Raw genomic sequence first — 20,789 nt, 5'->3', positions numbered from 1 at the left:
CAACAAAAAAACTTCAAAAACAGACTCCAACGAGAGACTGCTGAATTGGAATTAATTTGCAAACCTGGATACAACTAACTTAGGCTTGAATAGAGACTGGGAGTGGATGGGTCATTACACAAAGTAAAACTATTTCCCCATGTTTCCCCCCCCCCCCACACACACACACACACTGTTCCTCAGACATTCTTGTCAACTGCTGGAAATGGCCCACCTTGATTATCACCACAAAAGGTTTTCTTCCTCCCTCCTCCCCCCTTCCTGCTGGTAATAGCTCATTTTAAGTGATCACTCTCCTTACAGTGTGTATGATAAAACCCATTGTTTCATGTTCTCTGTGTGTGTATATAAATCTCCCCACTGTATTTTTCACTGCATGCATCCGATGAAGTGAACTGTAGCTCATGAAAGCTTATGCTCAAATAAATTTGTTAGTCTCTAAGGTGCCACTAGTATTCCTTTTCTTTTTGCGAATACAGACTAACATGGCTGCTACTCTGAAACCTGTTATATGCTGCATGTCACATAACTGCCAGTTCCTTTTTGCCAGAGGCAAATTCCTAAGAAGAATTCCATATGCATTAATTTAATCACATTGCACCAAAACTGCTAGTTTTCTGTTTTACATATTAATATATAAATATTTGCTTGATAAACTGAATTGATTAATAAATAAATGATATTTTTCAGTTGTAGTTCTACCGAGTCACACTGTTAAATGACAGGTTTCAGAGTAGCAGCCATGTTAGTCTGTATTCGCAAAAAGAAAAGGAGTACTTGTGGCACCTTAGAGACAACTGGTATATCATTTAGTTTGATTTTGATTTTGCATTTTCATTCCAAGTCCTAGTTAGGACATCCCAGAAAACGTCCAGCTGCTTTATCAGGTGCTTCTAGTGCACCAGGATCATGTCTCACATTCACTATCATGGCTGGTATAATCTCTGTTGGAGAAGAACTGAATGTTCATTTACACTGTGTGAATGAATGGATAATAATGTCCCTTGTCTTGAGCTGTCAGGTCTAATGTGAAATATGAAAGTATTTTAGTAAAATAGTCTAGGCTTAATATGCCGTCAAGGAGACCCTGTGGATTCCGAATTAACTGTAACTCTTAGGAAAAGCAACCCAATGACTGTTGCAGTGTTTTGAATATCTAGATCATAATGTCAATTTTAATATATTTTAATATTTGTATCAAATGCAGATTGGTCATTTAAAAATAACGTTTCTTTTGATTTTCATGTAGGATGCTGGAGAAATGGTTCGCTCCTTTGTTGGTGGCTTGGAACTGATTGTCAATTTGCTAAAATCCGAGAATAAAGAAGTTTTAGCAAGTATATGTGCTGCTATTACCAACATAGCCAAAGATGAAGAGAATTTAGCTGTTATAACAGATCATGGAGTCGTCCCTCTGTTGTCTAAACTAGCAAACACAGTAAGTGACATCTTTCTGTATAATCCATCTATACAAATTTAATTAGCCATTCGATTCCAGTCCTTGTATCAAACCCAAAGTGAAAGAGCATGGCATGAGTGGTGAGTTCTACAGCAGTTGTGGAAAAGGGATATAGACTCTTTTCCCACTTCAGAATGTAGACTGGCTATGAAGTCACTCTGTGACTAATACTACAGCTGCTTTGGAGAGTGAACCCCTTTTTAGTATTCCTTGCAAGTAGTACAAAGGGGATAAGGGTGCCTCTCTATACAGCAGCTGTCCTCCGGGAGGAACAAGGAGGAAGAGAATGAGCAGTATATTTGAATGACACAGAGAAATCCTTTTCAGAATCTCAGTGATGGAGCCATATTCCAAGCTGTGGCTTTTCATACAGATTTTAACACTAATTTTGCCTAATTTCTAACCAGCCTATACACACACCTGAATCTTGAAAATATAGCATCCATTAAGCAGTATAAAGCTATCAGCTCCACTACACTCATGCAAGATTCTTCATAAATTGAGATCATATTACATTTTTCTTTCTTTCTTTCTTTCTTTCTTTCTTTCTTTTGAAATTGTGGATGCCTTTAAACTACTTGGAAATATGGTTCTCCTATTTATTTAAGAAAGATATTTAATGGCTTCTTTTTTCTTTGCCCAGAACAATGACAAATTAAGGCGTCATTTAGCAGAGGCCATTTCTCGCTGTTGTATGTGGGGAAATAACAGAATTGCCTTTGGAGAAACCAAAGCTGTGGCCCCTTTAGTACGTTACTTGAAATCAAATGACACATCAGTTCATCGAGCTACTGCTCAGGCCTTGTACCAACTTTCAGAGGATCCCAATAACTGCATCACCATGCATGAAAATGGAGTAGTGAAGGTAAGGTGCAAGATTTTTGTAACTCTGGGTTCAAGTTGTTAAATAGCATTGGCATGATAAGAAGAGTTCCAGCACATGAGGGAATTTCTGAATATACTTGCCCACCTGAGATCAACTCAGGTTTATTTCAGAGAACTTTGGGTAAACAATGAGCTAGAGAGTATTTATAGTCTAAAAAGAAGTCAGCTGACAGAAATGATAATATGACATGAGCCATTCACCTCGAGGTTATTCACTCAACCCAAGTCCAAGCTGGTTGTGATACAGAGTCATTATTGTCTTACTATTTCAACTAGTCTTTGCAAAATGAGTTAGATCATCTTAGTGGATGGTTGAATATTGTGCCACAGTAGCCACCTAGTAGTGAAAGAATCTGAGAGCAGCTGAATCCACTTATGTAATGAATCTTGTTGGGCCAAATTAAGGTAGCGAAGTACAAGCCTAGGAGCTCTTTGGGCTCTGCGTTCACTTATAAAAGCTTTATGACATGACAGCACGTTACCCAAAGGTTTTTATCTTTTAGGGGTATGTCTTCTTATTAGAAGCTTTTTCTAGCAAAGGTTTTGATTCCAGAGGTTAAAGCCAGAGGAACTGGACAGAACAGGATTATGGTGTTTGAGATGTGGGGAGAGGGTATGGGAATTGTGTTAAGCCAATTATGATAAATTTTCTTAAGGGCTTTACTATTTAGAATTCCTCTTTTTACTTTAGCATCCGTAATAAATGTGCTGGAAGTAAAAGGGATGCTTTATGGTGCAATATTATTGTGAGTTTTAAAGTCATATCTGGTATTTGTGTTAATGATGATGCATTTATTGCATGAATTGGTTAAGAGGCCAAGATTTGAACTGAGGTGACCAGATGTCCCTTTTTAAAGAGACAGTCCTGTATTTAAGCCCTCCTGCAGGTGTCCTGACTTTTTCTTAAAATGGGGCAAATTGTCCCATATTTTCTGTCTCCCCCCTCCCCCACTCAGTACTGGCAGGTCCTGGTGCTGGCCAGATTCCTGCTCACCAGCCATCTGCCCACTAGCGGTGAGTGGGGGGATCCGGTGGCTGATGATGGTGGTGGGTGGTGGGACAAAACTGCAGCATGCGGGCCGGCCACTCTCCCTGCTGGTCCATCAGCGCAGCCCCCACTACATGCAAACCCTCGGCCAGCAGGGCTCCGCCCCCCATCCCATTTCTGCCAGCACTGGCTGTGTGCTGCGAGCTGTGGTGTCTGGTGAGTGCAGGCGGGCACCAGGCAGAAACTGGTTATGTGTTGCCTCTGCTGCACGCCCTTCAGCCCTTTACATGCTCCCCCTCTCACTGTCCACTCCCTGCTTTGCCCCTTCACTGCCCCCCAGCCCTGCTGCTTCTCCGTATCTCCCCTGGTGGGGTGCATCCCACTCCCAGCACTGTGCGGAGAACCAGTCCCTGGTCAGAGTGCTCATCTCACCAACAGCCTGACCAGTAGGCTCCTTCCTTCCCCCACAGCCTATGGCTGGGCTGGTGCCCTGGGAAGGCCAAGACTCTCCGGCCTGGGGCACTGGCCAGGAGGAGCCAAGCCCTGCATGTGCCAAAGCCCTGCACAGCACTTGCACGGGGAAGCCTTTGCATCCCTCAGCTAAGCTCTCGAGTGGTGGGGAAGGAAGTGATTTCCAGCCTGATCGAACCCTGACTCAGCAGGCTCGACAGCAGTCCCCCGGGCAGGGGCTTAGAATCCTCTTCACCACCACCACCCTTTGTTCTTCCTCCAGGAAGTGTGGGGCTGCTCCGTCCACTAGGCACTCTCCCTTGCTGAGCTACCTCTCTGGCCAGGTTCCCTAAAGCCCCTGCAGTCAGGTTCTCTTGGTCCTGGTGCACAATGCATCCTTAGGGCTTTAACCCCTTCCTGCCCACGCTGCAGCCCGGGGACAGGAGGTGGCTGGGTTATATCAGGGTCCAGCAGTATCATGGAGGTGTTAGCTGCCTTTCAACACTGTGCGGGCAGGAAGGGACAAGTTGCTTCCAGCCACGGGGTGGGGGGGCGGGAATAGGGGGGTGAGGGGGTAAGAGATGAGCTCTGCAAAGACATGGGCCAGGTCATCCCTTCCCCGGCCCCTTCTTCTCCTACGGCTGGAAGCAGTTCCCATCCCTTCCCTCCCGCACAGTGCCGAAAGACTGCTGCTGGCCACCGTCTGGTGTGAACCCTGGCAGAAATCTGGGGAAGGGGGCATGTGACCCTGCATGCTCCCCCCCTTGACTTGTTGCCTCAGGAAGACACAGCACCAGGAACCAGGAGAGGCGGGTCCATCACAGTCAGTCAGCCATGGAGGGCAGAGAGCACCGGGCAGGGAAGGTCCAGTCAGTCGGTCACACACCCCCATGTGAGAGAGGTATATGGGAGTGTGTGTGTGTTACCTCTCCTCGTGTGAACCCTAAAGCAGTAAAGATAAGAAGGTAAATAAAAAGAATCCAACTACACAGTATTTCTTTTTAACACGGGCTCTGTCAAGTTGATATTAATTTGAACGTTTGTACTGCATAGTTCTGATTGATTGCCATTGAACTCGCTTGAACACGAATAATTTTACCAGGTGTCTTGTATTCAGTATAGGGAAATATGGTCAACCTAGAAGTGACTCAAGTTTGAACTACTCTCTTGCCCCTAGTATGTAGTCTCTGTAGGTCATAAATGAGGTATATTGGTAATGTGGTATGGGGAAGCTTTATACTACCATCACAGCCCATCTTGCACCTGTGCTATATGGATAGAGAGAATTCAGGGTTGTCTCTTCATTTTTGATGTCTTCTGTTGCTGTTTATCCTCCCTTTCTAGTCTGGACCCCTGACCAGATTCCCAGCATCCTTTTCCTGATTATTGCCCAACTACAGTTTGTTGTTCTCACTCATTGTATCGTCTAAAATTTGATTGCAAGTTCCTTAGTTAGAAGAAGGACCCTGCATTCCTTTTAATCTGTAAAGCTCATAGCACACTTCAAGCTGTATAGGGTGATGATAAAGCACTTTTATTTTATTAAGATTTCACCTCGATCTAGGTTCATTTTTAACTTTCAGTTCTAGCCATAGGAACTGGCTTGGCTGGTAAATTTGCCCAACATTTCCCATTATAAGATCCTATTTTCAGTTGCCTATAACTTTGCCAAACTTTAACCATTTGGGGGGAAATTTTCCATGCCAGATGCCCACCTTCCCCATACCCATTCCTCTGGGGATGGGGAATTTGGGCAGGGGGTCAGGTAGCTGGAGTCTGGGAGCGGGGAGAGAGAGAAATTGAGCAGTGTGTGAGAGAACTGGGATGGGCTGGACAAGGAGACTGGAGCAAGGTGCTGAGGAGTTGCAGTGAGGAGGGACTGGGAATAGTTGTTCAAAGAAACAGGGAATGACAGGGGGAGACTGGTAGTGGGGTTGGCGAGGGGACTGGGATAGGGAGTCTGGAAGGGTGAGACTTCAGACCTTAAGCTACAATGTAAAATTAAACATTTAAGCAGCATTGTAGTTTAAGGTCTGAAATCTGAGTTATTGTTAGGCATTCTTACCTTATGCATGGCTGGAACCTTTGAGCTAACAATGGTCATGACAGTTTGAATAGTTTCAAAACCATCCCAAACCACTGTCCCAAATTTTAAAAAAATAGTATACGAAAACAAGGCTTCTTGAGGGGGAGAGGTGATCTGATTGTTGTAAGTGAAATCCTGGGGAACATTTCCAATTAATATTTTAAAATCCAAAGAAGCAAGTTTTTAATATAATTTTGTCTAGGATCAAATATGTGTGTGATTGCCTTCAATGCGCTCCATGATTAGTTTTAAAAGCTACAAATTAACTAGTTAAGCTAAATTCCTTAATTTTATTAAACACCTGCATAAAATCCAACATTTAAATTCTCCATGTGTTAATTTTCATTTACATTTAAGTGAGTAATCATAGCAGTGTTTAATTACAGACATTTATTCTGAAGAATATGAAATAATTACATATGTCTAAACATACCAAAAAACTTCTTCACAAGTAATCATTTCTGGGCTTTAATTATCCAATTATTTTTAAAACAGTATTTTGAAAGTTTATAACTTATGAACTGAGGTATTATTAAAGGCCTCTTCCTTGAAATCCTGAGCTCTGACGAAGCCTTAATGTGAGTCCAGTTGATAGAAAGAGAATCCATGGTGTCAATTGTTTTAATGCATGGCTCAAGGAAGGATGTTGAGAAATGGAGAGAAACCTATGGCTTATCTAAATAAACTGTTAATGTTTGGCAAGCTGGATTGCAAATTGACTTTGTACTAGCCTGCTGCATACTAATTATCTGTGTGGACTCTGCTGCCATGCATAAGAAGTTTCCTAATGCAGCAAAAGGATCCACACAGACACTATGTAGCAGACTACTGCAAGGTACATTTATACCCCAGCTTGCTGTGCAGTAACTATTCATCTAGATAGTGTGAAACTTCTGTTCAGCTCCCTGTAGGCAATAAACTTGTATCGGAATTAGGGTGAGGCATGCCAACATACACTATAATATTTCTTTCACATCAAATTGAAAATTACCACGGTCTCCTGAGAAGCATTTTGCATTGCCTTACCTCAGTGTTTTTAAAAGACCCTCCCCTCCACTCCCAAAAAATCACCCATCCTCTAAAATTCCCAATCCAAAGTAATTTTTGTTATTAACTATGGGTGAAAACTTGAGACCTGTTCCCCTTCATGACACATAAAAGAGCCAGAGTGGTGCAAAAGAGCAAACAGCTGTGGCAAATGGAGTTTCAGAGAGAGTAGCTGCACATCCTGTTCTTGGAGGTAAAGGGACTTGGTGAGGGTTTCAGAGTAGCAGCCGTGTTAGTCTGTATTCGCAAAAAGAAAAGGAGGACTTGTGGCACAAATTTATTTGAGCATAAGCTTTCGTGAGCTACAGCTCACTTCATCGGATGCATTCAATGGAAAATACAGTGGAGAGATTTATATAAATAGAGAACATGAAACAATGGGTGTTACCATACACACTATAACGAGAGTGATTACTTAAGGTGAGCTATTACCAGCAAGAGAGTGGGGGGGGGAGAACCTTTTGTAGTGATAATCAAGGTGAGCCATTTCCAGCAGTTGACAAGAATGTCTGAGGAACAGTGGGGAGTGGAGGGGAGGAAATAAACATGGAGAAATAGTTTTACTTTGTGTAATGACCCATCCACTCCCAGTCTCTATTCAAGCCTAAGTTAATTGTATCCAGTTTGCAAATTAATTCCAATTCAGCAATCATTCGTTGGAGTCTGTTTTTTTGTTGTGCAACAGAAGTGCAACTTTTAGGTCTGTAATCAAATGACCAAAGAGATTGAAGTGTTCTCCAACTGATTTTTGAATGTTATAATTCTTGACGTCTGATTTGTGTCCATTTATTCTTTTACATAGAGACTGTCCAGTTTGACCAATGTACATGGCAGAGGGGCATTGCTGGCACATGATGGCATATATCACATTGGTAGATGTGCAGGTGAACGAGCGTCTGATAGTGTGGCTGATGTGATTAGGCCCTATGATGGTGTCCCCTGAATAGATATGTGGACACAGTTGGCAACGGGCTTTGCTGCAAGGATAGGTTCTTGGGTTAGTGGTTCTGTTGTGTGGTGTGTTGTTGCTGGTGAGTATTTGTTTCAGGTTGGGGGGCTGTCTGTAAGCAAGGACCTGCCTGTCTCCCAAGATCTGTGAGAGTGATGGGTCATCCTTCAGGATAGGTTGTAGATCCTTGATGATGTGTTGGAGAGATTTTAGTTGGGGGCTGAAGGTGATGGTTAGTGGCGTTCTGTTATTTTCTTTGTTGGGCCTGTCCTGTAGTAGGTGACTTCTGGGTAATCTTCTGGCTCTGTCAATCTGTTTCTTCACTTCAGCAGGTGGATATTGTAGTTGTAAGAATGCTTGATAGAGATCTTGTAGGTGTTTGTCTTGTTTGGTGTGTTTGTTCATTTATTTTCTGGGAGAGTCATGTGTCTTAACTGTGGGCCCCTGAACAGTCTGGGTGAGTCAGGTCTTTTTGTGTCTTAGTGAGGGAAGGGCTATGTGGCTGGGACCCTTGGGTCCTTGATCAGCTCCAGTGTTTGATCAGTCTCAGAGGGTAATTCCTTCTTGTTAATGAGGGAGTGGAGCTGAACAGCAAGGCTTGGTATATAAGTCATTTGCCTGGCTAACTCCTGAGTAGGAGAACAGGAGCAATCAGTAGAGTTTCAGAGGGAGTTTATAGAGGGAATGTGTAAGGTTTTCATTCTATGTACATTTCTACACTCAGTACCATGATGGCCAGTGATGGAACAGTGGTTGTGACCTGCAATGGCTTTTCCATGTGATTTTTCCTTCCTGAAGCCAGAAATCAAACCAGAGAGGGGGCTTGGTAGTTTATAATCACTAGAGGCAAGAGAACCGGGTGGCATTCTACATGGCTGGAGGTAGATGTGGATGGGTAGGCTGTGACCACCAGAGAGAAGAGGACCAGAAAGAATTCCACACAGCTAGAAGAATCCTATCATTATCATGTTCTTGGCATGGAAACTGAAGAAAATATCTCTGAAGATCCAGCTGGTCAAATGGAATGAAGAGGTGTACAGGATATAACTGTGGATGGATTCTCAGCCCAACCTACAAGACAATCAAGCATCCCACAAAAGAGGAAGACAGGTGATCCTTGTTGGGGATTCTGTTCTAAGAAGAATGGAAAGAACATTCTGCAAAGGACAGGTGGACAACAGGATGGTTGGTGTACACTCTTCCTGGAGCCAAGAAATGAGATGTAACTCTAAGATTGGATCGGTTTCTGAAGTTGGCAAATAATAATCCACTGGTGATAGTGCATATCAACACTAGTGACACGGCTTCACATGACATTTTACAGATTACAGATGACTTCAAGGAACTTAGAAGGGTGGTGAAGGAGAAGAATGTCCAAGTGATCACCTCTGAGATATTTCCTGCCTCGTAACTGAAGAAAGACAGAAGGCAGAAGCTTCTAGAAGTGAACACTGACTAAGTAAGTAATGTAAGGGCTTTGGTGTTGTGGAACATTTGTATACCTTCTATGGGTAGAGGGGCTGTGTAGTGTGGATGGCCTCCATCTCAGTAGAAAGGGAACCAGTCTTCTAGGGCCCAGGCTGTTTAGACTAGTCAAGAGAGTATTTAACTAACAAAAAGGGAGGGTGAAATGAGGGAACAAATGAGCATGATTTAGCACAAAATCAAGATGTTAAGAACAAAATTAATGAAGACACCATAGGACATGAAGAAAAGAAATTTGTATAATAGTCTATACACCAATGTTTGGAACCTGGATAATAAGCAAGAGGAATTGGAATAGTTCATTTATGAGCATAAATTCAACTGAGCTGATAGTACTGAAACCTGGTGGGAAGATTTGCATGATTGGAATGCGAAAATCAGTGATTGAAACTAAGGCTGCGAGTCTGTCAAAGAAGTCATGGATGCCGTGACCTTCTGGGACCTCCATGACTTCTGCAGCTGCAATGGACTGGCCCCAGGGTCAGCTGCACTGGCTGCTGCTGGGGTGGCCCTGGGTCAGCCACTGCTGGAGCGGCCCTGGGGCCAGCCACACCAGCCACTGTTGGGGCAGCCTGGGGTGGCTGGCCACAGGGGCCACCAGAACAGCAGTAGTCCAGGGGGTGGCCCCAGATCAGCAGTCCCTGAGCAGCTGCAGTCCTGAGGGCTGCCCTGGAGGCTGTTGGAGCAGTGGTCCCTGGAAGCCTTGGAGCAGCGGATGGCAGGGGGCAGTTAGCCCCCATCACTGGATAGGGGCCAGCTGTTGGCCCCCTGGGACCCCCAGAGCAGCAGTGTCTCAGGGCCACCCAGAGCAGCAGCACCCTGGGGCTCAAGGAGCAGCTAAGATTTAGTCAAGGGGTATTTTGGTAAAAGTCATGGATAGGTCACGGGCTGTGAATTTTTGTTTATTGCCCGTGACCTGTCCATGACTTTTACTAAAAAACCCATGACTAAATCTTAGCCTTAATTATAACATATTTAGGAAGGATTGAGTGGGCAAAAAGAATGGGAGAGTAAAATTCCATGTCAACATGTCACCTGTTTCCAAGTCACTGACAATTAAGAACATGATCTTGAATGTTTATGGATCAGTGTTCTAACGGTTAAAGCTCAAGATGGTATTCAGGTTGGTGTCTGCTACAGATTGCTAAATCACAGGAGAATAGGATGACTGATTCCTTCAGCACCTATCTAACTATAATGTGAGGGAAAAAACCTCCATTATCATGGGAGACTTCAATCGAGTGATATATGCTCAAGGTTTCATGCTGCCAGTACTAAAATGTCTTCAGAATTTCTAAAAATAGATGAGGAGTACTTGTGGCACCTTAGAGACTAACAAATTTATTTGAGCATAAGCTTTCATGAGCTACAGCTCACTTCATCAGATGGATTCAGTGGAAAATACAGTGGGGAGATGATTTATATCCATAGAGAACATGAAACAATGGGTATTACCATACGCACTGTAATGAGAGTGATCACTTAAGGTGAGCTATTACCAGCAGGAGAGCGGCGGGGGGGGCGACCTTTTGTGGTGATAATCAAGATGAGCCATTTCCAGCAGTTGACAAGAATGTCTAAGGAACAGTGGGGGGTGAGGCGGAAAAATAAACATGGGGAAATAGTTTTTCTTTGTGTAGTGACCCATCCACTCCCAGTCTCTATTCAAGCCTAAATTAATTGTATCCAATTTGCAAATTAATTCCAATTCAGTAATCTCTCATTGGAGTCTGTTTTTGAAGTTTTTTTCTTGAAGAATAGCCACTCTCAGGTCTGTAATCAAGTGACCAATGAGACTGAAGTGTTCTCCGACTGGTTTTTGAATGTTATAATTCTTGATGTCTGATTTGTGTCCATTTATTCTTTTACATAGAGACTGTCCAGTTTGACCAATGTACATGGCAGAGGGGCATTGCTGGCACATGATGGTATATATCACATTGGTTGATGTGCAGGTGAATGAGCCTCTGATAGTGTGTCTGATGTGATTAGGCCCTATGATGGTGTCCCCTGAATAGATATGTGGACACAGTTGGCAACAGGCTTTGTTGCAAGGATAAGTTCTTGGGTTAGCGGTTCTGTTGTGTGATTGCTGGTGAGTATTTGTTTCAGGTTGGGGGGCTGTCTGTAAGCAAGGACCTGCCTGTCTCCCAAGATCTGTGAGAGTGATGGGTCATCCTTCAGGATAGGTTGTAGATCCTTGATGATGCATTGGAGAGGTTTTAGTTGGGGGCTGAAGGTGATGGCTAGTGGTGTTCTGTTATTTTCTTTGTTGGGCCTGTCCTGTAGTAGGTGACTTCTGGGTACTCTCCTGGCTCTGTCAATCTGTTTTTCACTTCAGCAGGTGGGTATTGTAGTTGTAAGAATGCTTGATAGAGATCTTGTAGGTGTTTGTTTCTGTCTGAAGGGTTGGAGCAAATGCGGTTGTATCGTAGAGCTTGGCTATAGACAATGGATCGTGTGGTGTGATCTGGGTGAAAGCTGGAGGCATGTAGGTAGGAATAGTGGTCAGTAGGTTTCCGGTATAGGGTGGTGTTTATGTGACCATCGCTTATAGTGTCCAGGAAGTGGATCTCTTGTGTGGACTGATGACAGGCTGAGGTTGATGGTTGGATGGAAATTGTTGAAATCATGATGGAATTCCTCAAGAGCTTCTTTTCCATGGGTCCACATGATGAAGATGTCATTAATGTAGCGCAAGGATAGTAGGCGCATTAGGGGACAAGAGCTGAGGAAGCGTTATTCTAAGTCAGCCATAAAAATGGTGGCATACTGTGGGGCCATGCGGGTACCCATCGCAGTGCCGCTGATTTGAAGGTATACATTGTCCCCAAAAGTGAAATAGTTATGGGTGAGGACAAAGTCACAAAGTTCAGCCACCAAGTTTGCTGTGACATTCTCGGGGATATTGTTCCTGACATCTTGTAGTCCATCTTTGTGTGGAATGTTGGTGTAAAGGGCTTCTACATCCATAGTGGCCAGGATGGTGTTTTCAGGAAGATCACCGATGGATTGTAGTTTCCTCAGGAAGTCAGTGGAGTCTCGAAGATAGCTGGGAGTGCTGATAGGGTAGGGCCTGAGGAGGGAGTCTACATAGCCAGACAATCCTGCTGTCAGGGTGCCAATGCCTGAGATGATGGGGCATCCAGGATTTCCAGCTCTCGTCCCCTAATGCCCCTACTCTACTTGCGCTACATTGATGACATCTTCATCATCTGGACCCTTGTAAAGAAGCCCTTGAGGAATTCCACCATGATTTCAACAATTTCCATCCCACCATCAACCTCAGCCTGGACCAGTCCACATAAGAGATCCACTTCCTGGACACTATGGTGCTAATAAGCATAAGCACTGGTCACATAAACACCACAAGAGACTGCTGAATTGGAATTAATTTGCAAACTGGATACAATTAACTTAGGCTTGAATAGAGACTGGAAGTGGATGGGTCATTACACAAAGTAAAACTATTTCCCCATGTTTATTTCCCCCCCCCCCATCTCCTACTGTTCCTCAGAGGTTCTTTTCAACTGCTGGAAATGGCCCACCTTGATTATTACTACAAAAGGTTCCCCCCCCCAAACCCGCTCTCCTGCTGGTAATAGCTCACCTTAAGTGATCACTCTCGTTATAGTGTGTGTGGTAACACCCATTGTTTCATATTCTTTATGTATATAAATCTCCCCACTGTATTTTCCACTGAATGTATCCGATGAAGTGAGTGGTAGCTCACGAAAGCTTATGCTCAAATAAATTTGTTAGTCTCTAAGGTGCCACAAGTACTACTTTTCTTTTTGCGAACACAGACTAACACGGCTGCTACTCTGAAACCTAAAAATAGATGATAATTTCCTAACTCAAAAAGTGTTGCATACAACATGGGGGAATTCTGTATCAAACCTCATCTTGACTGATAAAAAGGAATTGATTCCAGAAGTAAAAATTTGTGGTTGCTTAGGTGCAAGTTATCATGGTTTAATTATATTTATGTCCAAACAGAATAAAGTTCAACCCAATAATATATACTTGGTCCCTTTAAAGGAGCCTCTTTCATAAAGATTAAAACTATTATGGGCCAAATCAGTTTGGGAAAAATTCAACAGAAAAATATAAATGATAATTGTGAACTATTTAAGAACATTTTACTAGATACCCAAAAGCCACAATCCCAAAATTCATTAAGAAGGCTACACTGGTTAAAAAACCAATCTGGCTTAGGGGGAAAATAAAGGAGCTATCAAAAATTATATATATACAGGGGGCCCCCGGTATACCTCTTCCCCATATCCGTTGTTTCGGATATCCGTCACTCATCAATAGCGGAATGTGTTCCGATTTACATTGGTCCTGATCCGCATAGCCATCATTTGCATGGATCGGGCCGGACGTGATTTGCAATACATTCCCATATTGTACAGTACAGTACTGTACTTGCCTCCACCAGCCATGTTCAAGGCTTATTACCTATGAAGGATGTTCTCCATGCTGATTAAGGAGATGGCAGGTGAAGGAAAGCCTAGTGAAAAGGAGTTTTGGAAGTCCTACAATATCTTGAATGGCGTGGAAAACATTGACGCATTGGGGGAAGAAGTCACTTCGCAATATATGAATGGCATTTGACGTCATGCATGGCCAGATGCTGTCCACAGCTTCGTGGGATTTGATGTCGTTCCTGCTCTCGAGCAAGAAATTGTCGAGTTGGCAAAGAATGTCGGCTTCGAGGAGGTGGAGGAGGATGATGTACAGAAGTTGTTGTAGTCTCATGCTCAGCAACTGACAAATGAGGAACTGATTGAGCTGGATTAACAAGGGATATCCAAAGAAAACAAGGACGATGATGACGTAGGGCAGGAAGCCAGGCGTCTGATGACAAAGAAACTCTCCTGTTTCTTTGGATTGTTGGATGAGTTGACATAAATCATACAGATCAGTGATCCTTTTCTTGAACCGTCTGCCAAAGTCTTCAAGGCTCTCAATGATGCAGTGGCTTGCTACAGGGAGATCTATCATTCAAAGATTAGTGCAGGAGAGCAGACGTTGACAAAATCAAAAAGCCAGCCACAGAAAAGCCAGCCCAAGAAAACCCAGCCACCACCCCTACGTAAGTTTAGCATAATTGACACTGTATTATACTATATTACTGTACTGTATTAAAATGTTCTTTGAGTTTGAATGTTATTAGTAGGGTTCTACGTTATTTTAGTCAATATTTTATGTATAAATGTATACTGTATAAACTGTCATTGTATAAAGGTACACTGTTTAGGCAAAAAGAGCATTGTCATAGGCAAGTGTGGTGAAGTTGTGAATGCATCCCCTGCCCCCCATTCCATTATTTCTTATCGGGAAAAATTCCCTGGTATACGTTGTTTCGGTATCCATTGTCCTTTTCACGAACGCAACCCCAATGTATACAGGGGACCCCCTGTATTTGGGAAAAAAAAGGGAAAAAGGGAAGTTGATAACTGTGAATATAAATCAGAAGCCAGGAATTGTAGAATATTGATAAGAGAAGCTAGAGGTCATAAGGAGAAATTTATGGCCAGCAGAGTTTTAAAAACAACCAGAAGGAGTTTTTAAATTATATTAGGAATAAAAAGAATCCCAATAATGATATTGGTCCACTACTAGATGGAAATGGTAGAATTCTCAATAACAATGCAGAAAAGCAGATGTATTCAATAAGTATTTCTGTTCTCTATTTGAGAGAATGCTGGATGATATATTCAAATTAGGGCTGTCAAGCGATTAAAAAAATTGTGATTAGTCACGTGATTAAACAAATTAATCTTGATTAATTGATAAATCACACTGTTAAACAATAATAGAATACCATTTATATAAATATTTGTGGATGTTTTTAAATATATTGATTTCAATTACAACACAGAATACGAAGTGTACAGTGCTCGCTTCATATTTATTTTTTATTATAAATATTTGCACTGTAAAAATAAAATAAATAGTATTTTTAATTCACCTAATATGAGTACTATAGTGCAATCTCTTTATCATGAAAGTTGAACTTACAAATGTAGAGTTATGTACAAAAAATAACTGCATTCAAAAATAAAACAATGTAAAACTTTAGAGCCTACAAGTCCACTCAGTCCTACTTCTTGTTGAGCCAATCACTCAGACAAAGAAGTTTGTTTACATTTTCAGGAGTTAATGCTGCCCACTTCTTGTTTACAGTGTCACCTAAAAGTGAGAACAGGTGTTCGTATGGCACTGTTGTAGCTGGCGTGGCATGATATTTACTTGCTGGAAGTACTAGATTCATATATCCCTTCATGTTTCAACCACCATTCCAGAGGACATGCGTTCATGCTGATGATGGGTTCTGCTCGATAACGATCCAAAGCGGTGCAGACCAACACACGTTTATTTTTATTATCTGAATCAGATGTCACCAGCAAAAGGTTGATTATATTGGTTGGTTGTTCAGGTTCTGTAGTTTCCGCATCAGAGTGTTGCTCTCTTAAGACTTCTGATAGCGTGCTCCACACCCCTTCCTTCTCAGATTTTGGAAGGCACTTCAGTTTCTTAAATCTTGGGTCAGGTGCTGTAGCTATCTTTAGAAATCTCACGTTGGTACCTTCTTTGCATTTTGTCAAATCTGCAGTGAAAGTGTTCTTAAAATGAACAACATACTAGGTCATCATCCAAGACTGCTATAACATGAAATATATGGCAGCATGTGGGTAAAACACAGAGCAGGAGGCATACAATTCTCCCCCAAGGAGTTCAGTCACAAATTTAATTAAGGCATTATTTTTTTAACAAGTGTCATCAGCATAGAAGCATGTTCTCTGGAATGGTGGCCAAAGCATGAAGGGGCATATGAATGTTTAGCATATCTGGCATGCAATGCCAGCTACAAAAGTGGCATGCGAACATCTGTTTTCACTTGCAGGTGACATTCTAAATAAGAAGCAGGCCGCATTAAGAACATAAGAATGGCCATAGTGGGTCACACCAAAGGTCCATCTAACCCAGTATCCTGTCTTCTGACAGTGGCCAATGCCAGGTGCCCCAGAGGGAATGAACAGGTAATCATCAAGTGATCATTCCCTGTCGCTCATTCTGAGCTTCTGGCAAACAGAGGCTAGGGACACCATCCCTGTCCATCCTGGCTAATAGCCATTGATGGATCTATCTTCCATGAATTTATTTTGTTCTTTTTTGAATCCTGTTATAGTCTTGGCCTTCACAACATCCTCTGGCAAAGAGTTCCATGGGTTGACTGTGCGTTGTTTGAAAAAATACTTCCTTTTGCTTTTTTTAAACCTGCTGCCTATTCATTTCATTTAGTGACCCCTAGTTCTTGTGTTATCAGAAGGAGTAAATAACACTTCCTTATTTACTTTCTCCACACCTGTCATGATTTTTTGACCTCTATCTTATCATTATCTCCACTAAATGTAAACAAACTTGTTTCTCTTAGCAATTGGTTGTACAAGAAGTAGGACTGAATGGACTTGCAGGCTCTAAAGTTTTACATTGTTTTGTTTTTGAGTGCAGTTATGTAACAAAAAAAAATCTACATTTGCGAGTTGCCCTTTCACAATAAAGAGATTGCACTACAGTACTTGAATGAGGTGAATTGAAAAATACTATTTCTTTTAATAATTTTTACAGTGTAAATATCTGTAATAAAAATAATATAAATTGAGCACTGTGCACTTTGTATTCTGTGTTGTAATTGAAATCAATATATTTGAAAATGTAGAAATACATCCAAAATACGTAATAAATTTCAATTGGTATTCTATTGTTTAACAGTGCGATTAAAACAGCAATTAATCATGATTAATTTTTTTTAATCACAATTAATTTTTTGAGTTAATCACGTCTGTTAATTGCGATTAATCGACAGCCCTAATTCAAATCATATAATCAAATACTTTTCCATCCAACATTAACTTAGGAAGATGTTAAACAACAGCTACTAAAGTTAGGCATTTTTAATTCAGCAGATCAAGATAACTTGCTTCCGGTAGTTTTAAAAGAGCTGGCTAAGGAGCTCTCTGGAGCTTTATTGTTGATTTTTCAATAAGACTTGGAACTGTGGGATGTTCCAGAGGATGAAAAGAAAGCTAATGTTATGCTAATTTTTAAAAAGGGTAAATGGGATGAGCTGGGTAATTAAAGGACTGTTAGCCTGATATCGATCCCAGGCAAAACAATAATAGATTAATAAGTTATAAGTCCCCCATCCTGAAAGTATGACCTTCATTCTTTGTTCCTATATATGTAACTTTACATTTGCTCATATTTAAACATTGTTTTTTTTAGAGTAGCAGCCATGTTAGTCTGTATCCTCAAAAAGAAAAGGAGTACTTGTGGCACCTTAGAAACTAACAAATTTATTTGAGCATAAGCTTTTGTGAGTTACAGCTCACTTCATCGGATGCATACAATGGAAAATACAGTGGGGAGATTTATATACACAGAGAACATGAAACAATGGGTGTTACCATACAGACTGTAACAAGAGTGATCAGGAAAGGTGAGCTATTACCAGCAGGAGAGCGGGTTGGGGGGGGACCTTTTGTAGTGATAATCAAGGTGGGCCATTTCCAGCAGTTGAAAAGAACGTCTGAGGAACAGTAGGGGGGGAAATAAACAAGGGAAAATTGTTTTACTTTGTGTAATGACACATCCATTCCCAGTCTTTATTCAAGGCTAAATTAATTGTATCCAGTTTGCAAATAAATTCCAATTCAGCAGTCTCTCATTGGAGTCTGTTTTTGAAGTTTTTTTGTTGAAGAATTGTCACTTTTAGGTCTGTAATCGAGTGACCAAAGAGATTGAAGTGTTCTCCGACTGGTATTTGAATGTTATATTTCTTGACGTCTGATTTATGTCCACTTACTCTTCTACGTAGCAATAAAAATAATTTTATATCAGTGATCTGTCTTCTTCATTGTTTACCGCACCCCCAATCTTTGTGTCACCTGTAAACTTTATCAGTAATAATTTTACGTTTTTTCCAGGTTACTGATAAAAATGTTAAATAGCAGAGGGCCAAGAATCAATCTCTGCAAGACCCCAGTAGAAACTAACCTGTTCTGTGATGGTTTCCCATTTTCAATTACATTTTGAGACCTATCAGTGAGCCAGATATAATGCATTTAATGTGTGCCATGTTGACTTTGTATTGTTCTAGTTTCTTAACTAAAATACCATGCAGTACCAAATCAAATGCCTTGCAGGAGTCTAAGTATATTACATCAGTGCTATTATCTTTATCAACCAAATTTGTAATCTCATCAAAAACAAGACATCAGGCACTGAATAAATTCAATGAAGTCAGCGGTAGCTCACAAAAGCTTATGCTCAAATAAATTTGTTAGTCTCTAAGGTGCCACAAGTACTCCTTTTCTTTTTATGGTTACATACGTTAGTTACTGAATAACTAGTTGATTCCAAATCATTTAAAGGTGTTTTTTTTAAATTTATGAATAAATAAGTAAAACTAGCTGTCCCTGATTGTTGTTCAAGTTAACTCTGTGACTCCAATAAGAGTGGATGCATATTAAACCCTTCCCGTAATTACCAACCTAAGGCCAGACAGTGATGCCCTAACTCATGTTGAGTAATTTTCTTTACAAGTCTTCCCATTGACTTCAGTGGGACTATTTATGTTGTAAATTACTACTCAGCATAAATAAAAGTGTCACAGACTGGTCCTAATGAGTCCTAATCTAGCACTAGCAGAAAACTCATCTCTATGGGAAAAGGGGGATTACTGTACCTGCCTGCTACTAAGGTTGGTCCTGGTGAATCAACAATAGATTAAATAGTCCCGTAAAGATATTATATCAACCTCCTTTCCTCAGGAACAAAACATAAGCCCCTCCTTTAACATATGAAGTCCCTCTTATCAATGACAGCAAAATATCAACATCCACAGGAAAAAAATACCCTTCTCTCTTTTATCTTTTTCCAAAATAAAATGTCTCTTGTTCTTACTCTTTAAATATTTACTCCTCCCTTCATTGCCACTGTAATCAAAATACTCTGCCTCACTCCAGATAGAGGTGATTTAAGAAGTTAACCCTCTACCCCCTCCCTGGATGCTAGTGTCCCAAGCAAAGAGGGGCCTGGCTGAGCAGCATTGTGATTTATATATGGCATTGGACTATTTTCTTTTTTCTTTGCTTTTTGATTTTTTCCTGTTTCTTTTGCCAGAAACTACATAAAAAGGTTGTTTAAATCCCCAATGATATTGACCTCTCCTTGGGTAAGGATCACTCACAACCTAACAGGTTTAACTGAATTTATCCAGGTATTTTTTTAGAAAATAAAATATTTTTAAGAGATCAAAATACGGAATCTCCTTATAGTGTCTTTGAAAGTGAAATATTCCATTATCGCAGTTGGAGATGACAGTTTTGGTAGCTGTATGGTATGTTAGAAAACAGGAATCTCATTGGTTAAAAATATGGTAATGATTTGTGAATTATACAGACATAGTGATGATGGATTCCCTTTGTGATAAGAATACAAGCAGCTTAGATAAGAAAACTGTAAAGCTGCAAACAAGATGATGATGTTCTCACATAAAAATATCTCTTAGGCTTGCAAGCAGCTGATCATAAAAATATTCTAAAATGTTCAGGGATATCCATCCAATCAGATCACTTTTACGGTCATTTTTACTATGTTGTGGAGGGTATGAGACACCTCTTGATTTTCCCAAAGGATATCATTTGATCTTAGGTTAGCTGTGTGCTAAAATTCTCAATTTAACTAAATGGTAATATGTTAATAATTAATTTGTCATTTATTTACATATTCATTTGTATTGTGATAGCAATTAGAGGCCCCAATCAAGGATCAAGGACTCATTTTGGCAGGCACTGTTGTATACACACATAATAAAAAGATGGTTCCTGCCTGCAAAGAACTTACAGTCTAAACATATGATGAGACACAACGATGGAGATGAACAACAAATGGGAAAGGGGATACCGTTAAAGGGGGTAACAATATTCGTAGTGATATATTTGGTAAAATGAGCAGTGTAAAAGTACCATCCACTTCTTAGCTTCCAGTTATTGCACAAGATGTCTTATTGTTTTGTATAAAACAATATTCTTTTAAAATATATATATTGTTCATTAAAAGGTAGATCTTTTCCTGGCACCCAGCCACGTAATCTGGCTGGGCAATGAGGTTTCTCATGGGAAAGGAATCCTTATACACATGCCACTGAGCAGCACTGATGTCTGCTCCATGTCTTCTTCTTAAGCCTCAGGTCTGGAGAAGCCTCCTCTCTTGTGCCCCTTCTCCACTGATAAGAGGGAGACAATTACCAGTGAATCTTCATAGTAGTGGACCCACGAATCCTCCCTCAAACTACTGTTGCACATGGCTGGGGTAGGAAACCAATAGAGCAAAGTTTTATGGTGTGGAAAGATCATGTAAACCC

At 41.1% G+C, this 20,789-nt stretch overlaps 1 protein-coding gene across 1 annotated transcript in view; it reads left to right on the top strand.

Annotated features, from left to right (window-relative positions):
• Positions 1-20,789, top strand: part of ODAD2 (outer dynein arm docking complex subunit 2) — a 184,098-nt gene that overhangs the window by 141,241 nt on the left and 22,068 nt on the right. The window contains exons 18-19 of the mRNA XM_038391298.2: positions 1,250-1,438; positions 2,103-2,324. Coding sequence (XP_038247226.1) covers positions 1,250-1,438; positions 2,103-2,324 — 411 coding nt within the window. The remainder of the gene's footprint in view (positions 1-1,249; positions 1,439-2,102; positions 2,325-20,789) is intronic.

The sequence above is a fragment of the Dermochelys coriacea genome, chromosome 2, assembly GCF_009764565.3.
Source record: "Dermochelys coriacea isolate rDerCor1 chromosome 2, rDerCor1.pri.v4, whole genome shotgun sequence".
NCBI lineage: Eukaryota > Metazoa > Chordata > Testudines > Dermochelyidae > Dermochelys > Dermochelys coriacea.
The sequence above is the reverse complement of the archived record's forward strand: the minus strand, read 5'-3'. Positions and strand labels throughout refer to the sequence as shown.